This window comes from Rhinatrema bivittatum, chromosome 13 (assembly GCF_901001135.1).
Source record: "Rhinatrema bivittatum chromosome 13, aRhiBiv1.1, whole genome shotgun sequence".
Classification (NCBI taxonomy): Eukaryota; Metazoa; Chordata; class Amphibia; order Gymnophiona; family Rhinatrematidae; genus Rhinatrema; species Rhinatrema bivittatum.
In genome coordinates this window covers 19,343,552-19,366,561 of record NC_042627.1, presented here as the reverse complement: position 1 = coordinate 19,366,561, position 23,010 = coordinate 19,343,552, and the positions used below count along the sequence as shown (strand labels likewise).

At 45.5% G+C, this 23,010-nt stretch overlaps 2 protein-coding genes across 3 annotated transcripts in view; one reads left to right on the top strand and one right to left on the bottom strand.

Annotated features, from left to right (window-relative positions):
* The window catches only part of REC114 (REC114 meiotic recombination protein), a 58,907-nt gene extending 44,465 nt beyond the window's left edge, over nt 1–14,442 (top strand). For both annotated transcript variants that reach the window (XM_029575689.1, XM_029575687.1), the window contains 3 exons: nt 1,998–2,213; nt 10,414–10,497; nt 14,210–14,442. In XM_029575689.1, coding sequence (XP_029431549.1) covers nt 1,998–2,213; nt 10,414–10,497; nt 14,210–14,383 — 474 coding nt within the window. In that variant the 3' untranslated portion in view covers nt 14,384–14,442. The remainder of the gene's footprint in view (nt 1–1,997; nt 2,214–10,413; nt 10,498–14,209) is intronic.
* Nucleotides 14,443–19,612: 5,170 nt separating this feature from the next.
* NPTN (neuroplastin) overlaps nt 19,613–23,010 on the bottom strand; it is a 181,897-nt gene continuing 178,499 nt past the window's right edge. The window contains exon 9 of the mRNA XM_029574797.1: nt 19,613–20,569. The gene's annotated coding sequence lies outside the window, so the exon portion shown is untranslated. The remainder of the gene's footprint in view (nt 20,570–23,010) is intronic.

Below are 23,010 nucleotides of genomic sequence, written 5' to 3'. Positions count from 1 at the left end.
ATAAATAAATAAATAAATAAATAAATAAATAAATAAAAGGCATTTGACTCTTTCCCTTTGTCAGCCTTAGCATCTATTACAGTATCTTCTTCACCTTTCAAACTCTGATCTTGCCACATCTTCAGTGTGAGTGCATCTCAGTGCCATAGCAGCCTACCATTACACAGTGGACAGTAAACAGATATCCATTCATCCACTATCTCGATTCATGAAAGGACTGTTAAGTGTCAAAACCCAGGTTAAAAAACCGCCGATAGAATGAGATCGTAATGTCATTTTTTCCCTGTTAATGAAGACTCTGTTTGGAATGGGCTTCACTAAAGTATTTGACTTGTAAGTTTTTTTTTTTAAGTTTCCATCACTTCTGGCAGAAGAATGAATAAATTCCAGGCTCTTGTAAACTATCCCCATATAGTTCTCTCTTAACTGAGTGGTTCTCCAGACTTCACATCAATTAATCCATCATGCTACCTCTCTTTTTCTCAAGGCCACATGTTCACAATGGTGAGAGAGCCTTTCATATTTTAGACTGTAATTGGGCTTACAAGAACTACATAAGGGCTATGGTGTACCGCAAGAGAAGAACTCAGCTCCATCATTAAACCAATCAGCTTTTCATATCCTACGATCCAAACCATCTGGGAGATGTGGTCACCATGTGAACATTTATCTAATTGGTTGGCTGAATGATTCCAACACTCTATGACTTAGTAGCATTACAACTCACGAATTTGGTTAAAGCTCAAGTATAAGCTATGACTTTCTCTTATAGCTCATCTATGTATAGTGCTCATTGAGGACATCGGCAAAGCTGCATCTTGATCTGTTAAGCTCAAAGTTTTACTATCTTGGAGACAAGTCTGTCTGATGCTGCTGCTGGATGATGTCACCCACATGTAATGGCTAACTCTATGGTAATTTTAAGATCTGGTGGCATGAAGTGAATATACTGTAATATCAATATTTTTAGGAATTTATAGTACTTGTAACTGACGTATAGGATAAGTTCTTAATGTGTTCTAATATTATTATAAATACTTATTAGTTTTTAGAGTATTTACTTTGAAATATTTTTGTCTGTTTTATGTTTTAAATATGTATGTTGAAGTGAAGCAGCTTAGACCTTTGGATTGAGCCACTTATAAATTCTAATTAAATTAAAATTCATCCTATCTAAGAAAAATGCTGTTTACAATAAGCCAACTTGCTTTATTAAAGAAATAGAAGGGTTGCAAAGTTAGCCAGATAAACTTATCCGGGTAACTTTGAAGGGATATTCAGTGGTGCTGCTGCGCTATTGAATATAGAGGGCTATCCGGCTAACTTTATGTCAACTCTACAGCATGACTAGAGTTAGCCGGTTGTGTTATCTGGCTAACTTTGAATATCAGTTAGCCATTTAACTTATCTGGCTAATGCCTCCCAGAAATGCCCCTATGTTATCTGGCAAATTTGTAAGTTATCTGGCTATATGCCTTGGAATATCAACCTCTAGGTTTATAACTTTATATGTATGAAGCTGGTCTCTCCCTGGGTTTCCCAATACAATTATCTTGACTTCATGCCATTAAGAAACAAGCCTTCTGCTTTTCCTTGTTCAATAAATAATGGAAAAGCCTTGTCTACTCTTAACTACATCAGCATGAGGTAGCAGCTCACTATTTAGCCGCCTTTATGGCGTATATGTAGAGTAAAAACCCAGAATGCTGTTTAGTTCCCTCTACTATTTAAAACATCTGCAGATTCTCCAGTATCATTCTGCATACAACTTTCTCAAAATCCCTAAGTTCACCAGTTGTGAAGCACTGGTATACATCACTACTGGTTGTCTATGACAAGTTTTAAGAGTGCTAAACTGTTGTTAGAGGTGTTAATAAAACACCACAGATGGCAAGCAGCTCTATTTCTTTACACGCACATGCAATACATTTTGCTAAATTAAAAAAGAATCATTCAGTGGGATGAATACTGAAAGAAAAATCGTATTTTTGTAACAGAATGAGAGCCGCATGTTTCGTGTACAGTTTGGTGGCGAATCAAAAGAGCAAGCATTGGAACATTGCGGTAGCTGTGTGCAACAACTGAAGTTATACGTATCCATCCAGGTATTTGATGGGCAAAGTCAGGAGCTTCTTCAGGAAAGCTGCAGTCAGACTTCTAAATGTAAAAGTCAAGGCATAAACTCACAACAGGATGCAACAGTACATAATAAGGTAAGCATGAAGCAGAAGGTGTAGTCAGGAAAATTTAGCAACAAGACATGCCAATATGAAGCAGGTAGAAAAAAAAAAGCTGATGAAAGGTATTAAAATTACAACTCTTGAGACGGTGAAAAAGATTTATATATTAGTAGATTTGGCTAAAAATTATTACGACTCAACAGGAACCGATTTACTTGACCATTATAATGTAAGTCCAGCAATCAGCTGGGTAACCGTCTAGATGGGATCGCTTCCCTCCCTGCAGGCAATATCCTTTGTTTGCCCTTCTAGCCAAAACAACATACTGCAGCCTCTGCAGGGCTGGTTAATTTCAGCCCTGCAGAGGGATGGAGCCAGCACAGATCAGGGACTGCTCTTTCTGGGTAAGCTCTAAAGGGACACATGTGCGCCCATAAATGCACATATTGGCACGCGAGCGGAGATACGCCTCAATTTTATTTTGTGTGCGCAAGTATGCATGTATATTTAAAATACTCCTCACGCACATATGTGTGCGCATAATCTTAAGAGGTGGCTCGAGTAAATGTCCAGTGCATATTTCCATTAGGGCTTTAGGAGCTTTTACACATGTACGCAGGTGGATTTTAAAATATGCTTATGCAAGGGAAAAAACAGTTTTTCCAATTAATCCACCAGATTGTTCAGTTGATATTGAGGTCATGAAGACCCCTCTGGTTCTTCAACCTGCAAACTCCCCACGCTGTGCTAAAAGCCCTAAAACACAACATTTCCAGACAGCAGTAAAGTTAGGCAGATAACACACCTATGCGCGCCATGGTCAGCTTTTTTAAAATTCGGAGTTGCACACATGTCTTGGCCCCCACCCTGGAATGCCCATTCCTTTCCTATACCTCACCCATTTTCTGCCCCCTTCTTGATGTGTGCACAGGTATGTACGCGCATATTTGCTGCTTCTTAAAATTCACGCGGCCCACATATGGGGATGTTTTAGCGCAAGCAATGCTTTTAAATTCTACCTCTCAAGGAGCACTGAGGTGACAAGGCATCTGTCTGACTTACCATACACAATAGTCCTAACCAAGACAGGAATCCAAAGAGAATACGTAGCAATACCGATTTAGACATAGATCCCTCGGCCCCATTATTTTCTGACTCAGTAAGTCAGGCCCCACAGGTAAACAATAATAGACTAGAAAACAGAGCATATGAGGTGGGCAAATTGTGGAGAAGAGACTCTACTAAAGAAAACCAACCACCAAATAACCGGAAGAGTCCTTTTTTAAGAGGAAGAGGTACTTGGAGAGGGAGAGGCAGAGGGAGATACAACCCATACCAACAATACAATCAATACAACTACCAGTACTAGACAAGGTTAGTGAAGATGTACTGAAGAATTATAAGAATAGTACCATTGTCAATCTCTCTTCTCGTATTCTGACACCGGATGAAGAAAAAGTACTCCAAAAAGGCTTATCTTTTGCCCCTACACCCACATATAGTGCCTTTAAAACCCGGGTCGAATTGTTTAAATTCATTAGGAAATGTTGAGATTACTTACCTGATAATCTCCTTTTCCTTAGTGTATGCAGATGGACTCAAAACAAGTGGGTATAGTGTGCTCGTGCTAGCAGTTGGAGATGGATCTGACATCAGCACGGGTACATATAACCCCACAGGAAGTGTAGCAATTCAGTAATCTTCCTTGCAAAAGCTGTAGCTGACCGATCGTTTAAATGAACAGGATTACCCTGACCAATTGATGGTAGCTGGAGACCGCCAGTGTTCTCAACCGGAAGGCGTCGACAACCGGCAGGGTGGAAGCCCTATATAAGTAAAACATGGCTTACCATGAGTCGGCGAATCCCCATGTATACCGTCAGCCAGGCGGGATGCTGAGTCCATCTGCATACACTAAGGAAAAGGAGACTATCAGGTGAGTAATCTCAACATTTCCTAGTGTGTAGCAGATGGATTCAAAACAAGTGGGATGTACAAAAGCTACTCCCGGACTGGGCGGGAGGCTGCCCGAGGCCTGTGCAGGATCGCCCTCGCGAATGCGGTGTCCTCCCTGGCCTGGACATCCAGACGGTAGAATCTGGAGAAGGTATGGAGGGAGGACCACGTCGCCGCTTTACAGATCTCCGCAGGCGACAGCATCCTAGCCTCTGCCCAAGAGGCCGCTTGCGCTCTGGTAGAGTGAGCCTTGACCTGTAGAGGTGGTGGTTTTCCCGCGTCTACGTAGGCTGCCTTGATAACTTCTTTGATCCAGCAGGCGATGGTTGGCCGTGAGGCCGCTTCCCCTTGCTTCTTCCCGCTGTGAAGGACGAACAGATGGTCCGTCTTTCGTACTGCTTCAGACATTTCGTACTGCTTCAGACATTTCTTCAAACCTGCCGTAGATGGCAGGGATATGGTTTGGTTGAGGTGAAAGTGTGAGACCACTTTGGGTAAGAAGGAAGGAACCGTGCGAAGATGGATAGCTTCTGGAGTGATTCTGAGAAACTGATCACGGCAGGACAGTGCTTGTAGCTCTGAGAAGCAGCGTGCTGAACACACAGCTAGCAAGAACACCATCTTCAAGGTTAACAAATGGAGAGACAGGCCTCGAAGGGGCCTGAAGGCGGATCCTGCTAGAAATTCCAACACTAGGTTGAGGTTCCACAAGGGCACTGGCCACTTCAGTGGCGGGCGAATGTGTTTGACTCCTTTCAGGAAATGTGAAATGTCTGGGTGTTTGGCAATGGTGTTGCCGTCACTCCTGGGACCGTAGCAAGACAACGCTGCTACCTGAACCTTGATGGAGCTGAAGGACAGACCCTTCTGAAGTCCATCTTGTAGGAAGTCTAAAATGATAGGAATCTTAGCGGTATGTGAATTGGTGCTGTGAGAGTCGCACCAGTCTTCAAAAAACCTCCAGAACCTGATATATGTCAGTGATGTGGAGAACTTGCATGCTCGGAGGAGTGTATCTATTACTGGCTCTGAGTATCCTCTTCTCTTCAATCTAGCCCTCTCAATGGCCAGACCGCAAGAGAGAATTGAGCTGGATCCTCGTGGAGGATGGGACCTTGCCGCAGCAGGTCCCTATGTGGAGGCAGGCGTAGAGGATTCCCTGCCAGTAGTCTTCTCATGTCTGCGTACCAGGGTCTTCTTGGCCAGTCCGGGGCCACTAGAAGAACTAGGTCTCTGTGTCGCTGAATCTTGTGTATAATGGCGCCCAGCAGGGGCCACGGAGGAAAGGCATATAAGCAGGATTCCCTGAGGCCATGGCTGTACCAGGGCATCGATCCCTAGGGATATTGGATCCCACCTGCGGCTGAAATATCTGGGTATTTGAGCGTTGGACCTGTCTGCTAATAGGTCCATGCCCGGCGTCCCCCACTGATCCACAATCATCTGGAAAGCTGTGGGCGACAGCTGCCATTCCCCTGGATTTAGGCTTTCTCTGCTGAGGAAGTCTGCCGTGGTGTTGTCCTTCCCGGCGATGTGGACGGCGGAGATGTCCTGGAGATTCGCTTCCGCCCAAGTCATCAGGGGGGCTATTTCTAGAGATACCTGTCGGCTTCTGGTTCCACCCTGTCGGTTGATGTATGCCACCGTGGTGGCGTTGTCTGACATCACTCTGACCGCTCTGTTGCGAAGTCTGTGGGCGAATCGCAGGCACGCTAGCCTGACTGCCCGTGCCTCTAGTCGGTTGATGTTCCACCTTGACTCTTCTCTGTTCCACCGCCCTTGGGTGGTGAGTTCTTCGCAGTGTGCTCCCCATCCGTTCAGGCTGGCATCTGTAGTGAGCAGGGTCCAGGTTGGGAGGACATTCTTGACCCCCGGCTCATGTGGCCGGGCTGCAACCACCACCGTATCTGATTCCGCACTCTGGCTGGTAGAGGTAGGTGTGTGGCGTAGTTCTGTGATCGTGGGCTCCATCGAGATAGGAGGGCGCGTTGTAATGGTCTCATGTGAGCCCATGCCCATGGTATCACCTCCAGAGTGGATGCCATAAGGCCGAGGACCTGTAGGGAATCCCAAGCTGTGGGCCGGGTGGCGCTCAGCAGGGCCTGCAGACGATGCCGGAGCTTTGATCTTCTCTTGGAGGTCAGGCTGACCTCGCCTTCCTGGGTGTCGAATCGGACCCCTAGGTATTCCAGCGACTGGGAAGGCTGTAGGGAACTCTTGTTTGTGTTGACTACCCATCCTAGGCTTTCCAGAAGAGATGTAACTCTGTTGGTTGCCTGGTGGCTCTCTGCCGGTGATTTTGCCCTGATCAGCCAATCATCCAGGTAGGGATGGACGAGAATTCCATCATTCCTGAGTGACGCCGCCACTACTACTATGACCTTGGTAAAGGTCCGCGGCACGGTGGCTAACCCAAAGGGTAAAGCTCGGAACTGGAAGTGTTGGCTCAGGACTTTGAAGCGTAAGTAGCGCTGGTGATCCCAATGGATTGGGATATGCAAGTAGGCTTCTGACATATCCAGGGATGTGAGAAACTCCTCTGGCTGTATTGCACTTTTGACTGACCGCAGAGTTTCCATGCGAAAGCTGGGAACCCGTAGGTGTCTGTTGACTGACTTGAGGTCCAGGATGGGCCTGAAAGTGCCCTCTTTCTTGGGTACTATGAAATAAATGGAATAATGTCCAGAATTTATCTCCCATGCAGGCACTGGGATTATGGCTTGTAGGGACAGGAGCCTCCGCAAGGTAACTTCTAGTGCCGCCCTCTTGAGAGGTGGACAAGGAGATTCCACAAACTTGTCCGGCGGGAGCCGAAGAAAGTCCAGGTAGTACCCTTCTCGGATGATGGCGACCCACTGGTCCGAGGTATCTCGACCCACCTGCGGTAGAAGAGGGTTAGCCTGCCCCTATGGCTTCTACCCTCATATGGATCGGCTGATTCTCATTGTGGGGTGCGGCCGGGACCCGAACCGGTTCTCCTCTTGTTGTGCTTAGGTCGAAAGGACTGGTTCCTGGCCTGAGACAGAGGTGCTTGGTAGCGAGCCCTGTAAGGGTTGAAGCGCTGAGAGTTTCTACCTCTGGATGGCCTAGGAAAAAAACGCTGGCTCCTCCTCGACCTGTCTTCTGGTAGACGGGGTAATGGAGAGGCACCCCATCTATTAGCCAGTTTCTCGAGAGAGCTGCCGAACAGGAGGGATCCCTTAAAGGGCATTTTTGTAAGGCGAGTCTTGGAGGAAGAGTCGGCCGCCCAATTACATAGCCAGAGCTGTCTCCTGGCTGCCACTGAGGATGACTCTCCCTTGGCTGCCATACGGACTAGGTCGGAGGCTGCGTCAGTGAGGAACGAGAGTGCTGATTCCATTTCTTCTCCCGGGGTGTTGTTCCGAGCTTGTGATAAACAGGAACAGGTAACCACGGTGCAGCAGGTCGCAATTCGTAGGGACATGGCTGCCACCTCAAAGGCTTGTTTCAGAACGGCGTCCATGCGCCGGTCATGTGCATCCTTGAGGGCTGCTCCCCCCTCCACCGGAATGGTGGTGCGCTTCACAATTGCGCTAACTATGGCGTCTACCTTGGGGCACGCCAGCAGCTCCTTGGTCGCCAGGTCCAGAGGGTACATGCCCGACAAGGCCCGACCCCCTTTGAATGAGGCCTCCGGCACATTCCATTCCAGATCGATTAGCTGCTGTGCTGCTTGTAGGAGGGGAAAATGGTGAACAGTTTGGCGCAAGCCCTCTAGCAGGGGGTTCATTCTAGGTTCCCCTGGGGCGTCCTGGCCCAGGATAGCCAGTTCTGACAGGCATTGAGAGACCAGGCCTGGGAGATCCTCTTTCCGAAAGAAGCGTCTCATGGTCCGATATGGTTCTATCCCCGAGGGAAGTTCTCCCTCCTCGGGGGGCTCGTCATCTTCCTCAGAGCAATCTGAATCACCATAAGTGGGGCTTCCGGGTGGCGAGTGGCCGTGCCTAGGTCTTGAGGGTCCAGGGGCTGGATCATCCGGTACATAAGGACCCATTCGGGGATCAGACTGCATCTTGACAAAGGCGTGAATCCCCTTGAATAATTCCACCCAGGAAAGCGAAGCCGGATCTGGCCTTAGGGGCACCAGGTCTCTCGGGTTCCCTGGCTGGTCACCGCGGCCTACTAAGTCCGGGGTGTTCCCTGAGGAACTGGCAAGTACGCTGGGCTGGGACCGGTCCTGGCCTGGAACTCCCAGGGCCTCCTCACATTGGGCACATAGGGAGTCTGCATCCTCGCTCAGTGTGGCTCTGAGGTTGCATGCTGAGCAGAGGCTTAGAGCTCTTATGTCTGTTTCTGGAGGTGCCGGCTCTGCGGACGCATGGGCTCTCTTACGCTCCATCTCGTCTGTTATCTCCTCCCAGCTGGAGTATGCGCCTTGAAATATGCGCGAAAGCTGTGCGTCTACTAATATGCGCTTATCAACGTGCGCCTGTCCACTTGCGCCAATCAACGTGCGCCTAGGAACGTGCGCTTATCAATGGGCGCCTAGGAACGTGCGCCTAACAACGGGCGCTTATCAAAGTGCGTCTATGGGCGTGCGCCTATGAACAGGCGCCTATCCACGGGCGCCTATCAGCGTGCGCTTAGCAACGGGCGCCTATCAGCATGCCTTAGCAACGGGCGCCTATCAGCATGCGCTTAGCAATGTGTAGCAACGTGCGCCTATCAGCAGGAATCAAGGTGACTTCAATATACGCCTTTATCTAATATGCGCCCAAGCATTTTTCGGGTGCCTAACATATACGCCCGTCGCCTATGCACGCAGACTGGCCTGAGCGCTAGAGCGAGGCGACAAACCAGGGCAGATGACGTCGGCGAGCAGGCAGGCAAAATGGCAACCTCCTTGGCGGGCTGCCACGAAGGCAAACCCCGCCAATCCTCGCTTCCTCGGAGACCAGCAAGTAAGGATGTACGCCTTTACCTTGTCTTCGGCGCTTCCCGGCTGCAACCCGGGCGGTCTCCGGCTGCGGGGGGAGAGGGTGATTACCGTCACCGCCGCGCTCGAGGAAGTGCACCCGCTGCCTCTAGGCCGTGCCCGAACTCGTCTCGCTCGGGAGCCAAGTCCTCACCGGGACCGAGGCTGCCTCTATGCCACGCCCAAGCCCTTCTCACTCGGGGGCTAGGTCCCTGCCGCGAGTCGGCCACCGGACCGAGGCTCTTATCTCCGAGGGACCACGGAAATCACCTCGGGAAACTCAACTGGGGGAGGGACCTAATGGTATCACCGCAGGAGTGCGGGGCTCGTCTTCAGGTAGGCTTCTTCTATGAATTTAGTCATTAGAATTTGGAAAAACACTCAGCGAGCGTGAAATAGCTCCAAACTGCTTTGGAGACGGAAATTACTGAATTGCTGCACTTCCTGCGGGGGTATATGTACCCGTGCTGATGTCAGATCAGTCTCCAACTGCTAGCACGAGCATACTATACCCACTTGTTTTGAGTCCATCTGCTACACACTAGGCAAAGTCATTTATTGTAGGTTTTTAGCCCCTGATGCAGCCCTATTGAAAGAGGGCGAAACTTGGCTGGAGTCGGGCTCATTTGCATATATTTGTTTCTACACAATAAATTCTTACAGATCGGACATCTGGCTGCTTATTGTGTATTTCTGCTCTTATACCTATGAATGTCATTATTGTAAACCGTTGTGATCGTTACATGGAACAATGGTATATAAAATGTCTAAATAAATGTCTGCCTCCTTTAACAGTGACAATGAGGTATCCAGAGTGAGCATCTTGCAAAAGACACTGAGATTTGCTGAATTTTTCCCTCTGGAGAGTCAGGATGACTTTATTCATTCAGTAAAGCTAAAACAGTTAGGTTGCTCAACCTGTGATGTGTTCCAAATGGCATTGAGAGCTTTTGCCACAGTAATTGGAGCCCACAGACTCTCATGCTGAAAGCCTCAAACCTAAGAGTTATGCATGACAGGCTCTTTGATGCATCATGCACTGGGAAAGTAACTCTCTTTGGAGATAAGGTTAAGGAAGATATGAATGAACTTAGGTGATTTTATTGGATTAACCTCATACATTTGTTGTGACCTGTTTTTGTGTTACTTTCCATCAAGCCAGGACAAACAACTTTGTGAGTTTTGCTTTCGAAGGAGGTATTATGTCAAAAGCTGGTTACAAATGCTTTACATTAGTCCAATGAAACAACTTTTTTTTCTATGTAATTGGATTAATATGGTAACTACATTACTTTATTCCTAAAATAAGATGTTTATTTGGATTCTGTATCTCTTTTCTAGCAAGACCAGCATGAAGCAAATGCTGAAGAACCTATACGGCAAATAGCTACAGATGATTGTATATCTGTAACACAGTTATTAAAGGTACTGAAGAATGCTGTGCAAATGGGGCTACATATTGGGGTGGTGGGGCAGGAGGCACCAAATGAAAAGCTTAGCAATAACTGTGTAATGACTGCAATTACTCTGTGAGTTGTCTATTTTCAATGCTATTTCTTTGTTGACGGCTAGAATATGTTCTTGTTGCTGTAACTAGTCACTTAGGGGCAGATTTTCAAAGGCTATGCGCACAACATATGCGCGTAACCTGAGGAAATCTGCCCCTGCGCGTGCCGAGCCTATTTTGTATAGGCTTGGCGGCGCATGCAAGCCCCGGGACGCGCGTATGTCCCGGGGCTTGCTAAAATGGGTGGTCCGGGGGCGTGGCCTGTGTCAGGACCTGGCCAGCCAGCGCATGCAAGTTACGCCTGCGAGAGGCAGGCGTATCTCCATTGAACAAGGTAGAGGGGGGATTTAGGTGGGGGGGGGGGGTTTAGATAGGGGAAGGGAGAGAAAGGTGGGGGGGATCCAAAAAAAGGTTCCCTCCAAGACCACTCCGATTTCGGGGTAGCGCGCACAAATGTACCCCGCACGCGTAGGAATTAAAATCGGCCCCTAAGGGGCAGATTTTCAAAGGCTACGCACGTAACCTGAGGAAATCTGCCCCTGCGCGTGCCGAGCCTATTTTGCATAGGCTCGGGGGCGCGCGCAAGCCCCGGGGCTTGCTAAAATGGGCGTGTCTGCGGTCCGGGGGTGTGACCGAGTGCCCCAACACAGCGGCCTATGTCGGGACCTGGCCAGCCGGCGCGCGCAAGTTACGCCTGCGAGAGGCAGGCGTAAGTCCATCAAACAAGGTAAGGGGGGGGATTTAGGTAGAGCCGGGGGGGGGGGGGGGGGGGGGTTAGATAGGGGAAGGGAGGGAGGGATCCAAAAAAAAGTTCCCTCCTGGGAAAGTCATTGGGGCTCCCCTTGGGCTCGGTGCACATGTGTGCACCCCCTTGCGTGCGCCGACCCCGGATTTTATAACATGCGCACGGCAGCACACACGTTATAAAATCGGGTGTATATTTGTGCGTGCTGGGTAGCGCGCACAAATGTACCCCACGCGCGTAGGAATTAAAATCGGCCCCTTAGTACTTAACTTGGGCATGCCATAGATTCCTGGGATCCCACTCCCCACCCCAACCCTGTCCCCTTGCCAATGCCAACGCACTTTCTCATCCTTCGTGGGCTAATGTGCTACCAGTCCCTCTCCTGCTCCGTATTGTTTCTGAGCCCTTGCTGCCCTTCCCTTTCTAATTGGCTCCTGGCGTAGTTTCAAACCAGAGACAATAATTGTGATTGGGATAAAACTTGAAAGGTCCACAAGAATTAAAAAAGCTGTTCAAAAATAATTTATTCATTTATGGAAACTAACATCTTAATGGATCATGTTCACGGACCCCTGATACAGACTGTGCTTTAACTGTGTCGGGAGGGACCAGATCTCAGTATAATTAGCGCAGGGGCTTATTGGTGAGATCAGAGCAAGCTTATTGTCAGCCAAGAACTTCAATGGGCAGACATCATACTGTTCTCTTATAAATTCAGGCAGGTTCCTCTGCAACAAAGTTTTAACAGAGGAACAGTCTCTGCTGCCCTATTGGTCACATGCTTCCCACCCTTTCCCCCTCAAGCTGACTGCAGCATGCCTGCCCAGTTATGAGGCCCCTACCTCAATTGGCTGGGTCTCCTGTATAACTGCAGTGGCTTCAGCCCAAATTATAAAAGACATAGCCAATAATAGTATTAAAAAAGAGAATACAGTGTCATTTAGAATAACATAGTACTTCTTTAAGCAGCAATTCAGCCTGGATAACAAGTTATCCAGCTAACTTAGCCAAATATATGCAATATTTGGCTAACTTACAGGGTCATTTATCAAATAGCATTATGGCGTTTTTGCATGCGTTAAGCACCTCCCTGAAACACCCTTTTTTTTTCTCTAGCTAAAATATAGCCAGATAACTATTATAATTTAGCCAGATAAGTGGCTGAATATGCCTATTTTGCTATTTAGATATAACTAAATAGCTATTGAATATGGACTTCCAGATGTTTTGAAATATTTATTTTCTTATCAGTATGATTTTAATATTGTGATTCATATTTCTTGGTTTTATTTATGAGGAATGGCCATGTTTGACTTGCTGCGATTTCCAGATCATTTTTTGTCTACATATTTCTATTTATACTTTAAGGTCTTTTTATTCTGTATTTGTGTCCAATAATTAACTGACACCCATAGGTATATTTTGTGTAATTATGAGGTATTAAGTATCATGTGAATAGCTTGTATCCATTTTCTTAAATTGTTGATGCACTGCTGTCAAATGATTTAAAAATAGTTTTATTGAGTGGCTAAAACTGGACAGGGCTTTCCATTATTACATATAGGGCCTTCAGAAGTTTTTCATTTAATGCCTTATAGACAAGTTAATGGCAGGCCAAGGTATGCGCATAGTCTATGGCTATGCTCTATTTCTTGGTTATTTAGACAAAATTTGAAATTTGTGTTGGGAGATATTTTGGCTCAGTTCTGCTGGTGATGTGTGATCCAGGAATACATGATTGACAGAAAATGAAAAAAATATGTATTTTTATCCTGTAGATGCATTTCTATATTTAGAAAATGTGGCGGGGTTGGTAGTGGTGGGGAGGAATGGGGAGAGTCTTGAAGTCGGGGAGAAAGATAAAATGTGCCTATTGCTGCTTATCCATGTCACTTTGAGTGGGATAGCACTCATCTTCCCAGTCTGACTTACTTACTACTTTGCCCCCCCCACCCCCGAAGCAGGGATCAGTTGTGGGAGGGGAGGGGTGCCATCACAGAGGACACCATGACCCAAAGAGAGAGGAGGCCTGGCAGGACCACGGCCTGAAGAGCTCACAAAGTAATGTAAACAAAAACTTTTGCTCACAGCAACCCAATCTTTAGGGAGCATAGTCAATGACCCCCCCCCCCCCCCCCATGTGCAAACACAGTTCAGTGATTACACATCAAACTTAATGAGGGCCCTGGACTATTTGCTGGAAAATGGAAATTTTGACCATACAGGGTTTGTCAGGTTATGGGCTGATTTGACTAGCAGGCACTTGCTAAGTGGACAATATAGACATACTGGCTGCTCAAAGTGGTCTTAGTTTCACCTAAAAAACAAATGAAGTCAATCCATAAAGCTGCCAGTTCGGACAGGCTGGTCAATTAAGTGCTGAAACATGATTGGGCTTGCTTTTTCTTTGGCCCATCCTCAACTGGCTCTGCTCTGACTGGAATGGCACCCCCCAAAGACTAACAGGACTAAACCCATTTGGTTCAGAATTGCTGAATCAAACACAAAACAGACTCATTCATCACATTTTTCCATTTTAATAAATCAAAATACACATTCCTGTTGATTAGTAGAATGGTTCTGGTGCATGTTTCAGATTTCAAAATATTGTTTACAATTCTAAATCTAAATGAATTTATAAAGTGTTTCCTGGAAACATTTAATTATCTTTTAAAAAGTTTTAAAAGGATAATTATACCGTTCATCTCTCTTTATAGGCTTTATTCAAAAAGAAAATATCTATTCTTTGCCTATAGAAAATATATGTATTGAATAAAGGTACTACCATGTCTTACTGTATTGGGGATGCAGTCAATAACATCTAATCTATCTATAAATGTACACATTTATTATGTAAGTTAAAATTATGTCCTCTCTTTTTGCAGTCTGTACTGAAAACAGGATCTGAGCTGCCGCTTGCTTATCAATATTCTGCTTGTAGTGCAGAGGAACTAGGGCCTTTTCTGCGGTTATGCCTTTTGGATAAGAACTTCCCTGCTTTTGTGAATGAGGTGGAAAAGGAACTCCAGAAGCTGGCTACAGACAGAGAAAACAAGTGACACAAATGAGAATGTTCTGTTAAAAAAAAAAAAAAAAAGAAGCCTATAGAAGAATTAAAGTATATGAAATATTTTCAGCCATTTGTTTTATTTTTTAAAAACAGGTGAATCAACTTTTCATACATTGTTGCACTTTAACAAATACATAGGAAGCACAAATTCATGCATCTAAAATTACATACTACATGAAACCCCTGCAATAATTTATAATTCTACATTAAATCTCTAAAATCAACTTAAGTTATTATAGATTTGGTATACTTAACAGTATATATATGTATATATATATATATAGTCCTAGTTGCATAGAATAGAACCATGCTTATGGATAAACATTTTAATAACTTTGAAAACAAAAGAAAAAAGTAAATTACAAAAGTTTGCCTGAACTGAATGTACAATTCTTTTGTTGAACACATCAGTGCAAAAAAATGGATTTAAGAAAATTTACACGATTTAACAAATTCATTTAAAAACAATCCTCCATCTACCTAGATATATCTATATCTAGATTATATATAGATAGACACAAATACTTTTTCTGCTAACTCATCACCAGACTGTAGAAAGCAGAGTTGCTTACCTGTAACAGGTGATCTCCTAGGACAGCAGGAAAAGTTCTCACATGTGGGTGACATCATCAGATGGAGCCCAGCATGGAAAACTTCTGTCAAAGTTTCTAGAACTTTGACTAGGCACACTGAGCATGCTCAGCATGCCACTATCCACACGGGGTCTCTCTTCAGTCTTGTAACATAGAACTAATGAAAAAATAAAACAAACTATTAGAAACCCAACTCTGTGGTGTGGCGGGCAGGTTTCCTGAGGACTAATATCCTGCTATCCTAGGAGAACATCTGTTACAGGTAAGCACCTCTGCTTTCTCCTAGGACAAGCAGGATGGTAGTCCTCACATGTGGGTGAATACGTAGCTATAGGCTGCTCCTGTATGAACAAGAAACACACAGCACTTAACTATGTGCCAACGGGCACAACAAATTATTACTGGTGGCAACAGAGGGAGCCAGCCTGAACCCGAGCAAGGGGCATCAAATCAGAAGATTTGGGTTCAATTACTGAAAAGGTTTTTCCAGACCGACTAACCGAAATGGCTGTCATGTCGACCTTCTCTGTCCAAGCAGTAGTGTGACGAGAACTCAAGGTTACCGCTTTTCAAATTTCGTCTACGGGGACCACATGTAATGGGCCACCAAAGTTGCCATGGCTCGAATGGACTGAACCTTGACATGACCCCCCAGCTGTAGACCCGCCTGCACGTAGCAGAAAGAGATGCAGTCTGCGAGCCAGTTAGACAAGGTCTGCTTGGATATAGCAACTCCAAATCTATTTTTGTCGAAGGAAATGAAGAGTTGTGTGGATTGTCTGTGGCCTGCTGTTTGTTCCAGGTAGAATGCTAGGGCCCTTTAGGAATCTAGGCTGTGCAGAATTTGCTCCAACCGGTGCGAGTGAGGCCTAGGAAGGAAGGTTGGCAAGACAGACTGATCTGTCACCACCTTCGGAAGGAACTTAGGGTGCATGCAGAGAACCACCCGATCGTGGAAGAACTTTGGGTAGGGTGGATATGACACCAGTGCCTGAGGTTCACTGATTCTGTGTGCCGAGGTGACCGCTACCAAGAAAGTGTCCTTCCAGGTTAGGTACGTCAGGTCACAAGAGCGCAAGGACTCAAAGGAAGCCTTCATCCGGTGGACCAAGACCTTGCTGAGGTCCCAGGAAACCACAGGGGGGCCTGAGGGGAGATTTCAGCTGGAGCAGGCCCTGCATGAAATGACCCACTACAGGCTGCACTGAGATAGGCAATCCATCCACTCCTTGATGGAAAGCTCCAATTGCACTGAGATGCATTTTTACGAAGGAGGTCTTTAAGCTAGCATCTGAAAGGTGCAGCAGGTAATATAACGGCTTGGAGGTAGAACATGAGAACGGATTCAACCCCTTGCTGTCACACCACACCAAAAATCTCTTCCACTTTAGGCCGTAAGGCTTCCTAGTGGAAGGTTTCCTGGACTCCAGTAGGACTCAAGACACACTCTCTGAGAGATTTAGAAGCTGTAAGGTCACCCTTTCAACATCCAAGCCATGAGAGACGAGGCTTGGAGACTGGGATGGCGCAGCCTTCTCTGATACTGCGTTATGAGGTCCGGGAACATTTCCAGTCGGATCGGGTCTCACAGGGAAATATCCTGCAGAAGCACCCGATTGTGGAAGAACTTTGGGTAGGGGGATATGACACCAGTGCCTGAGATTCACTGATTCTGTGTGCCGAGGTGACCGCTGGTGAGTCTGGTGGGATCTACTGGAAGTGAAACCTGTACCCCCCCGCCTCAGATGATTGAGAGGACCCACTGATCCGCGGTGATAGTTCTCTAACGGTCTGTAAAGGATATGAGTCGACTTTCGACCAGAGGGGCCTTCCGCTGGCAGTATTGTCAACTGGCTTAAACCTCCCTTGCAGCCAGTCAAAAGCCCGTGGCAGGGGTCTGTTGCGGTGGTGGTTGAGTTCTGGGAACACGCTGTTGCCTAGGACAGGACCTCGGTCCGGCCCTTTGAGGCTGCGCCCTCCCTGTCGGTAAAATGGTTGTCAAGGTCCCTGCCGCGAGGACTTTTTGCCCAAGGGCTGGGGGTCCAAGGGGCTAGTCGAGAGATGCTGCAAGATCTCATGATGGACTGACTTGCGCTACTGCCTCCTTGATTTTGTTGCCAAAGAGATTCTCTCTGGGTCAAGGCAGGTCCGCTATATGGTCTTGTACTTTGGATCGGAGATTGAATGCCCTCAGCCATGCCCTACGATGAGCCCCAATGCCCGCTGCGGCCACTCTTACCACTGTCTCAAAGACATCATATGCGGACCAAACCTTATGCTTATCGCATTCCAATCCCTGCTGCACAACTTTCAGGAAGTCCTCCTGGAGTTGTTGAAGGAGGCGGTCCACCAACTCCTGCACCTTCTTCCAGAAGTTCCTAGAATATTGGCCCATATATAGTTGATAACAAGAATGTGGGCTGCCAACATCGATCCCTGGAAGACTTTACGGCCCAGGGAATCCAGGGCCTTGTGCTCACAGCCTGGGGGAGTGAAAGCATGGGTGTGAGACCTTTTCACTTTTTTAAGGGCGGATTCCACCACCACAGACTGGTATGGAAGATGGCGCTGTCAAAACCTATAGATGGTTGAACTAGGTATACCGCAACTGTCTTCCAGTTTGCCAGAGGGACAGAGATAGGATGTTGCCAGAGCCTGCCGCCCAAAACCTTGAAGATATCATGGACTAGCAACTACTTCTTTAGGAGTGTCCACAAACTGAAGGATCTCCAGCATCTTGTGCCTGGAGACTTCCTCAGTCAGGAGTTGGAAGGGGACTGATTCCGCCATTGCCCTCACAAAACCTGCAAATGTCAAGTCCTCTGGAGGGGAGGGTTCCAAAAGCAGTTCCTCGGAGGAAGAGACAGAAGGCTCATCTTCCCAAGGGTTGTAAGGGGCATCAGCCTCGCTCCCTAGTGATACTGGTGGGGGTGCCTGGGGCATGGTCCTGGGCTGGGGCACCGGGGGCACAGATAGCCCTGCAGGCACAGATGATACCACAGGCCCCAGGGGCACTATAGGCACCGGGGCATCGACAGCATTGAGGGCCCTGGTAATCCAAGGCTCAGTGGCTGCAAGACCAGTCGGGGGTGGGGGATGAACGGACCACTTCCACGGTCAATGGTCCTTCCTCATTGGAGGAATCTGCAATGGGAATGGTCTCCACTAGGGCATCGGCATGGGTTGTGTCGGCAGAGCACAGAGGAGCAGATCCAAGCACTCTAGCAATGGTTCTAGCATGGACAGTGCTGGTGGTGGTGGAGGCACCAAGGTGGCTGGCGGCTTGATACCCTGGAGGGCTCGTCCCACGGCTAGGCTCACCCTGTGCTCCAACTCTTCCTCGACTGCTGTCAATGACAGTACAGCTTGAGGAGGAGGTGGTGTAACCTGGTTCCCCTCGGAGCCCCAAGGGGAACCGGTACCTGGCATAGATATCGGTGGGGTTTGCCTCGGGCCCTCAGCATTGACGGGCATTGATGCCTCATCGGTACGGGGCCGCTTTGGGGGCGTCGTGAACAAAGCTGGCGCCTTCCTGAGCTTAGAGCCATGAAAGGAAGGTGACAGGTGCCAGTGCTTCCTGGGTTTCCCCTAGGTGCTCAGCCCGGTCTTTCCCCAGTGCCGAGGACGATAGCGACAATCCAGACCTAGACAGAGAAATAATCAATACAGCACGATCCTCAGCACCTAGTTCTAGCTGGTGAATAGGTGAAGGAAAGGACAAGACAGATCAGATACCTCCACGGTCTTCCTTGCTGTGAGGTGTCGATGCTCCCAACACAGCGGCCGAGGGATCAGACTTCCTGGTACCAAATAACTTGTCCATTTTATCCAGGCATGCTTGATGACCCTTGGAGGTCATCTAAGCACAAAAAGAGCAGCCATGCACATCATGCAACGCCCCTAGGCACAAAATGCAGATCTCGTGGGGGTCTGTGATGGACATTGTCCAAGGGCACTGGGGCAGCGGCGGAACCCGGAGGAAGCCAGAGAGAAAAATAACTGCCGAGCAGTCGATGGCCAGCGGCCACTGGGGGACGGCGCCATCAGTAATCGACCGCAAAGTATGCGACTTACTTACCGTGACACCTCTAACTAGGGCCGGAAGAGATCACGGGGACAAGGCATGGGAGACATGAAAAGAAAACTCGAATTTAAGATTTCCTGAAGGAAAAAAAGAGCGCAAGCTCCACAACTGCGAGGCACTAGCTCTACAGAAAAGAGACTGAAGAGGGACCCCGCGTGAACAGTGGCATGCTGGGCATGCTCAGAATGCCTAGTCAAAGTTCTGGAAACTTTGACAGGAGTCTTGTGTGCCGGGCTCCATCTGATGATGTCACCCACATGTGAGAACTACCATCCTGCTTGTCTTAGAAAAAAGTTGTTTTCAAACCTACAAAGCTCCAAAATACCAAGCTCCTTTCTAGAGGTTAAGCCCTTGCATAATACATTTCAGTTGACATTACTTCAATTTAAGTACCTAACAGTGTTAGTTCATCATACTGAATGAATAAAGTAGAATGTAAAGGAATGAAAAATCTGTAGCCTACAAATTAATAAAAAACAAAACACCCAGCATTTACCATACTTCTAGATTCCTCACACACTTAACGCTCTCACCCTACTCCTAAAAATATATAAATATATGTATGTGTATATATATATATATATATATATATATATACACCTACAGACATATATATATATATATATCTATATGTATATTTTAACATTTTGATATCCTTTGCAAAATGTATCACTAGGTGGCAGCAGTGCAACATTTTTAATAGCTTTGTCAATTTAAATAAATTCTACAGTCTTGTCCTTGAATACTAGGGCCAGAAAGGAAATGGCCTAATCAAATAATTAAAGTAAATGATGCCTGCTTAAATTTGAATATATCTACAACTGCTTAGGGTTGCTGCCATTGACTGCAAAAATATCCCTATTTAAGACATCATGAAATGTCTATTCACTGTCACATTGCTGTAGTAAATTTAAACATTAACCAGTAAGGATTACCATATTTTTATTTTGCATTTTTAGAATGAATGAGCTATATAAAAACACCATGTTTTTTCTCATCAGACCAGAAAATATTCACATATGATACTGCAATACAACATGGTAAAATGCTAATTGTATTTTGTTTCTTCTTCACAAACAGCAATGGTTTTGAAACTAAAAAAAAATAACAGCCAGCTTTAAGTGTCAGAAATTTGGGGCATGGAATACCTTTGATATCAGCATTAAAACAAAAAAAATGGTGCATGCAGGATCTGGCCCTTGCAGGGACTTTGCATTTCTAATATTTCAATATTTTTAACTTAAAAGTATAAAAGCAACATCCACAGCACATCAAGCCTGAAAAAGACTATACCATCTACGCAGAAGCACGGTTAAAACGTGTCTTGCTAAGTCACCCTTACAGAAGAGGCTAAATAAGGCATGCTTTAGACAGTCAGTTTATCCGGGCTCACTTTAAAAAAATAAAAAGGAATATTGAACACGACTGAAGACTGTCGCAAGAGTTCCAGCCATTTGGTAGGTCAGTTTGTAGTCTGTCTTTCAAGAAACCTAGATCTCTGTGAAAAAAATAAAGGGTGGGGAAGAGAAGAAAATAAAGTTAACCCTCAAAACTTTCTACAAACAGTAGCCACACCAAAAATAAAAAGGGCCAAATCTATACGGTAAGTATGCTACCAGCTACCTCTGAGATGCTATTAATAATAATGGATTCTGGTCTAATGCATATATCCTCTCTGCTGTATGAAACTATAAATCTGAAAGTTAGTGTGACCTGTTTATAGACCCAAAAAGGAAGCAGTAAAGATGACAGAATACTTTGATAAAGTGATATGGTTGTTGTGTTAGTCCATGAAAGACTAAATTAAATTTTACAAATTCTATATACCAGTTTTAGAAGAATATTTTTCTGCCCATTCCTGCCACAGTACAGTGGAACCCATCTGGTCTCATGCACCTAAGGATCTTCTGTGCTTATATCCCAATCTTTCTTGAATTTTGTTTTGGCCTCCATCACATATCGGGATGGGGGGGGCAGCAGAAATTCATCACCATTTCAGTAAAGAAATATTACCTTATGTTATTTCTCAGTCTGCCTGCTGTGAGCTACATGTACATCATAATGCCTTGTTCTAGAATTTCCTTTCCACTGAAAAATGCATGCTTCTTGTACATTATACCTTCCAGATAGTTTAATGCCTCTATATTAACCCCCTCTCCCCCCTGTCTTTGGTGTATATATGTTTAGGTTTTTCTGAAGTTTAATTTCATAGGACTTATGGCACAGACTTTATACCATTTTGGTAGCTCTTCTCTGAATTGCTTTTCATCAGTCTATATCCATCCAGAAATACAGCTTCCGCAGATAGACACAATGAGGACAGTTTTTAGATAACTGAGCAATTACCTGGGTAAATTCCCTATACTGAAAAATGCCCTCCCCTCAGCAGCTAAAATGACATGGGCAGTTTCACAGTGCATGTACGTAAAGCCACAGGCAAATGGGATAGCGCGAAGTACACACTGGAATTTACTGTGCTGGTTCTTTTGCAACTAACTTTGTGATGTGTTTTCATTTGAAAATTAGCTTCCAGATCCAACTTGCAACCGACCCGCAAGATTTTAAGTCTCAGTAATGATTTGTATGGATGTATCATTGCCACCTTTTTTCTGTCCAGAAGTTTCCTCCTGCTTCTTTGGGCTTCTATTTGGAACTACTCTCTGTTGGACCACAGCTCCATAAGCCTTTATTTGCAACTACCTTCCGTATTTTATAGCTCTCTCCCAACTTATTTAGCTGATGCATTGCTGTCCTTGGTTGACATCCATACACCAGGGGCTCAAGTCCAGCTATTTGGTGTTGCTGTTGCATAATGACTAGGACTTCCTCTTTCCTTTGCAAGGGCTATGATCACTGCCACTACAGCTTGGCCTGCCCAGGATATTGAAGACCTGATCCAGGAATTGAACCTAGGTCCTCCACATTCAGTACGTGATGCTGCTGTTCAGCTATTGCTACTGCCTTGTTGCACTATGTAGCCACTGGATATGACTACCTTGAGATATCTCTTGTTTGATGCACTTAAGTGGCTCACCTCCTATCATGTACTGCTCTGTTGGATTTCTGCACTCTTTTTGCAAGACTGTATACTTTCTTGAATTCAATGTTATCTGCCATATTTTCGGCCATTCCTATAGCTTGCTTAATTCATTCATTTTCTCTACTTCATTTGGAGTATCATCTGCAAAACCCATTAAACCATTTTTTTTACACTAACCTCTGTGCAGTATTACATATATAAAAAAAAAGTCCAAGAGGTTTCAATATTAATCACTGTCCTTCTGGTATCATAAAAGGCACTAATTATAATCATATACCAACAAATGTTCAAGCATCCATTAATTCCAAAGTTTTAGTTTGTTTTGTTTTTTTCTTTGCAAGTAAAACACAATATTATTAAATATTTAAATATTTAGCTTTTTGCTTTGTTTAAAATTATTTCATTATTGACGTTTAAATGTATTAGACTAAGGAATTTTACTTCCTGCTTATTCTGTTTCATTGTAAACCGGTTTGATATGCATTTTATGCAGGAAAATCGGTATAAAAAAAAAAACTAAAAATAAATAAATAAATAAATATTATTTATAACTAAAGCCCCCAGTTTCCTGTAACAGATCATGAACATTATACAGCAATTACATGGCACATTTCCATGAATGTGAATTATTTTGCTTATTAATGTAAATGTATTTTGTATAATAAAAATAAAGTAGTTTTATAACCTTGCTTTATATGTCTTAACATTTGATTTTGTTCTTTTGGGAGTTTAATAGATGAAGGATTTCTGGTATTGTAGAGGAGGAGAAGAGACAGACAAAGGAGATCCCAGGGAGAGGGAGGGGATAAAAAATGGGGAGATCAGAAGGAGGGAACATCGAAAGTGGGTAGGTAAGAAAGGGAGGATTAGGGATGAACTGAGAGGAGGAGAGAAGATCA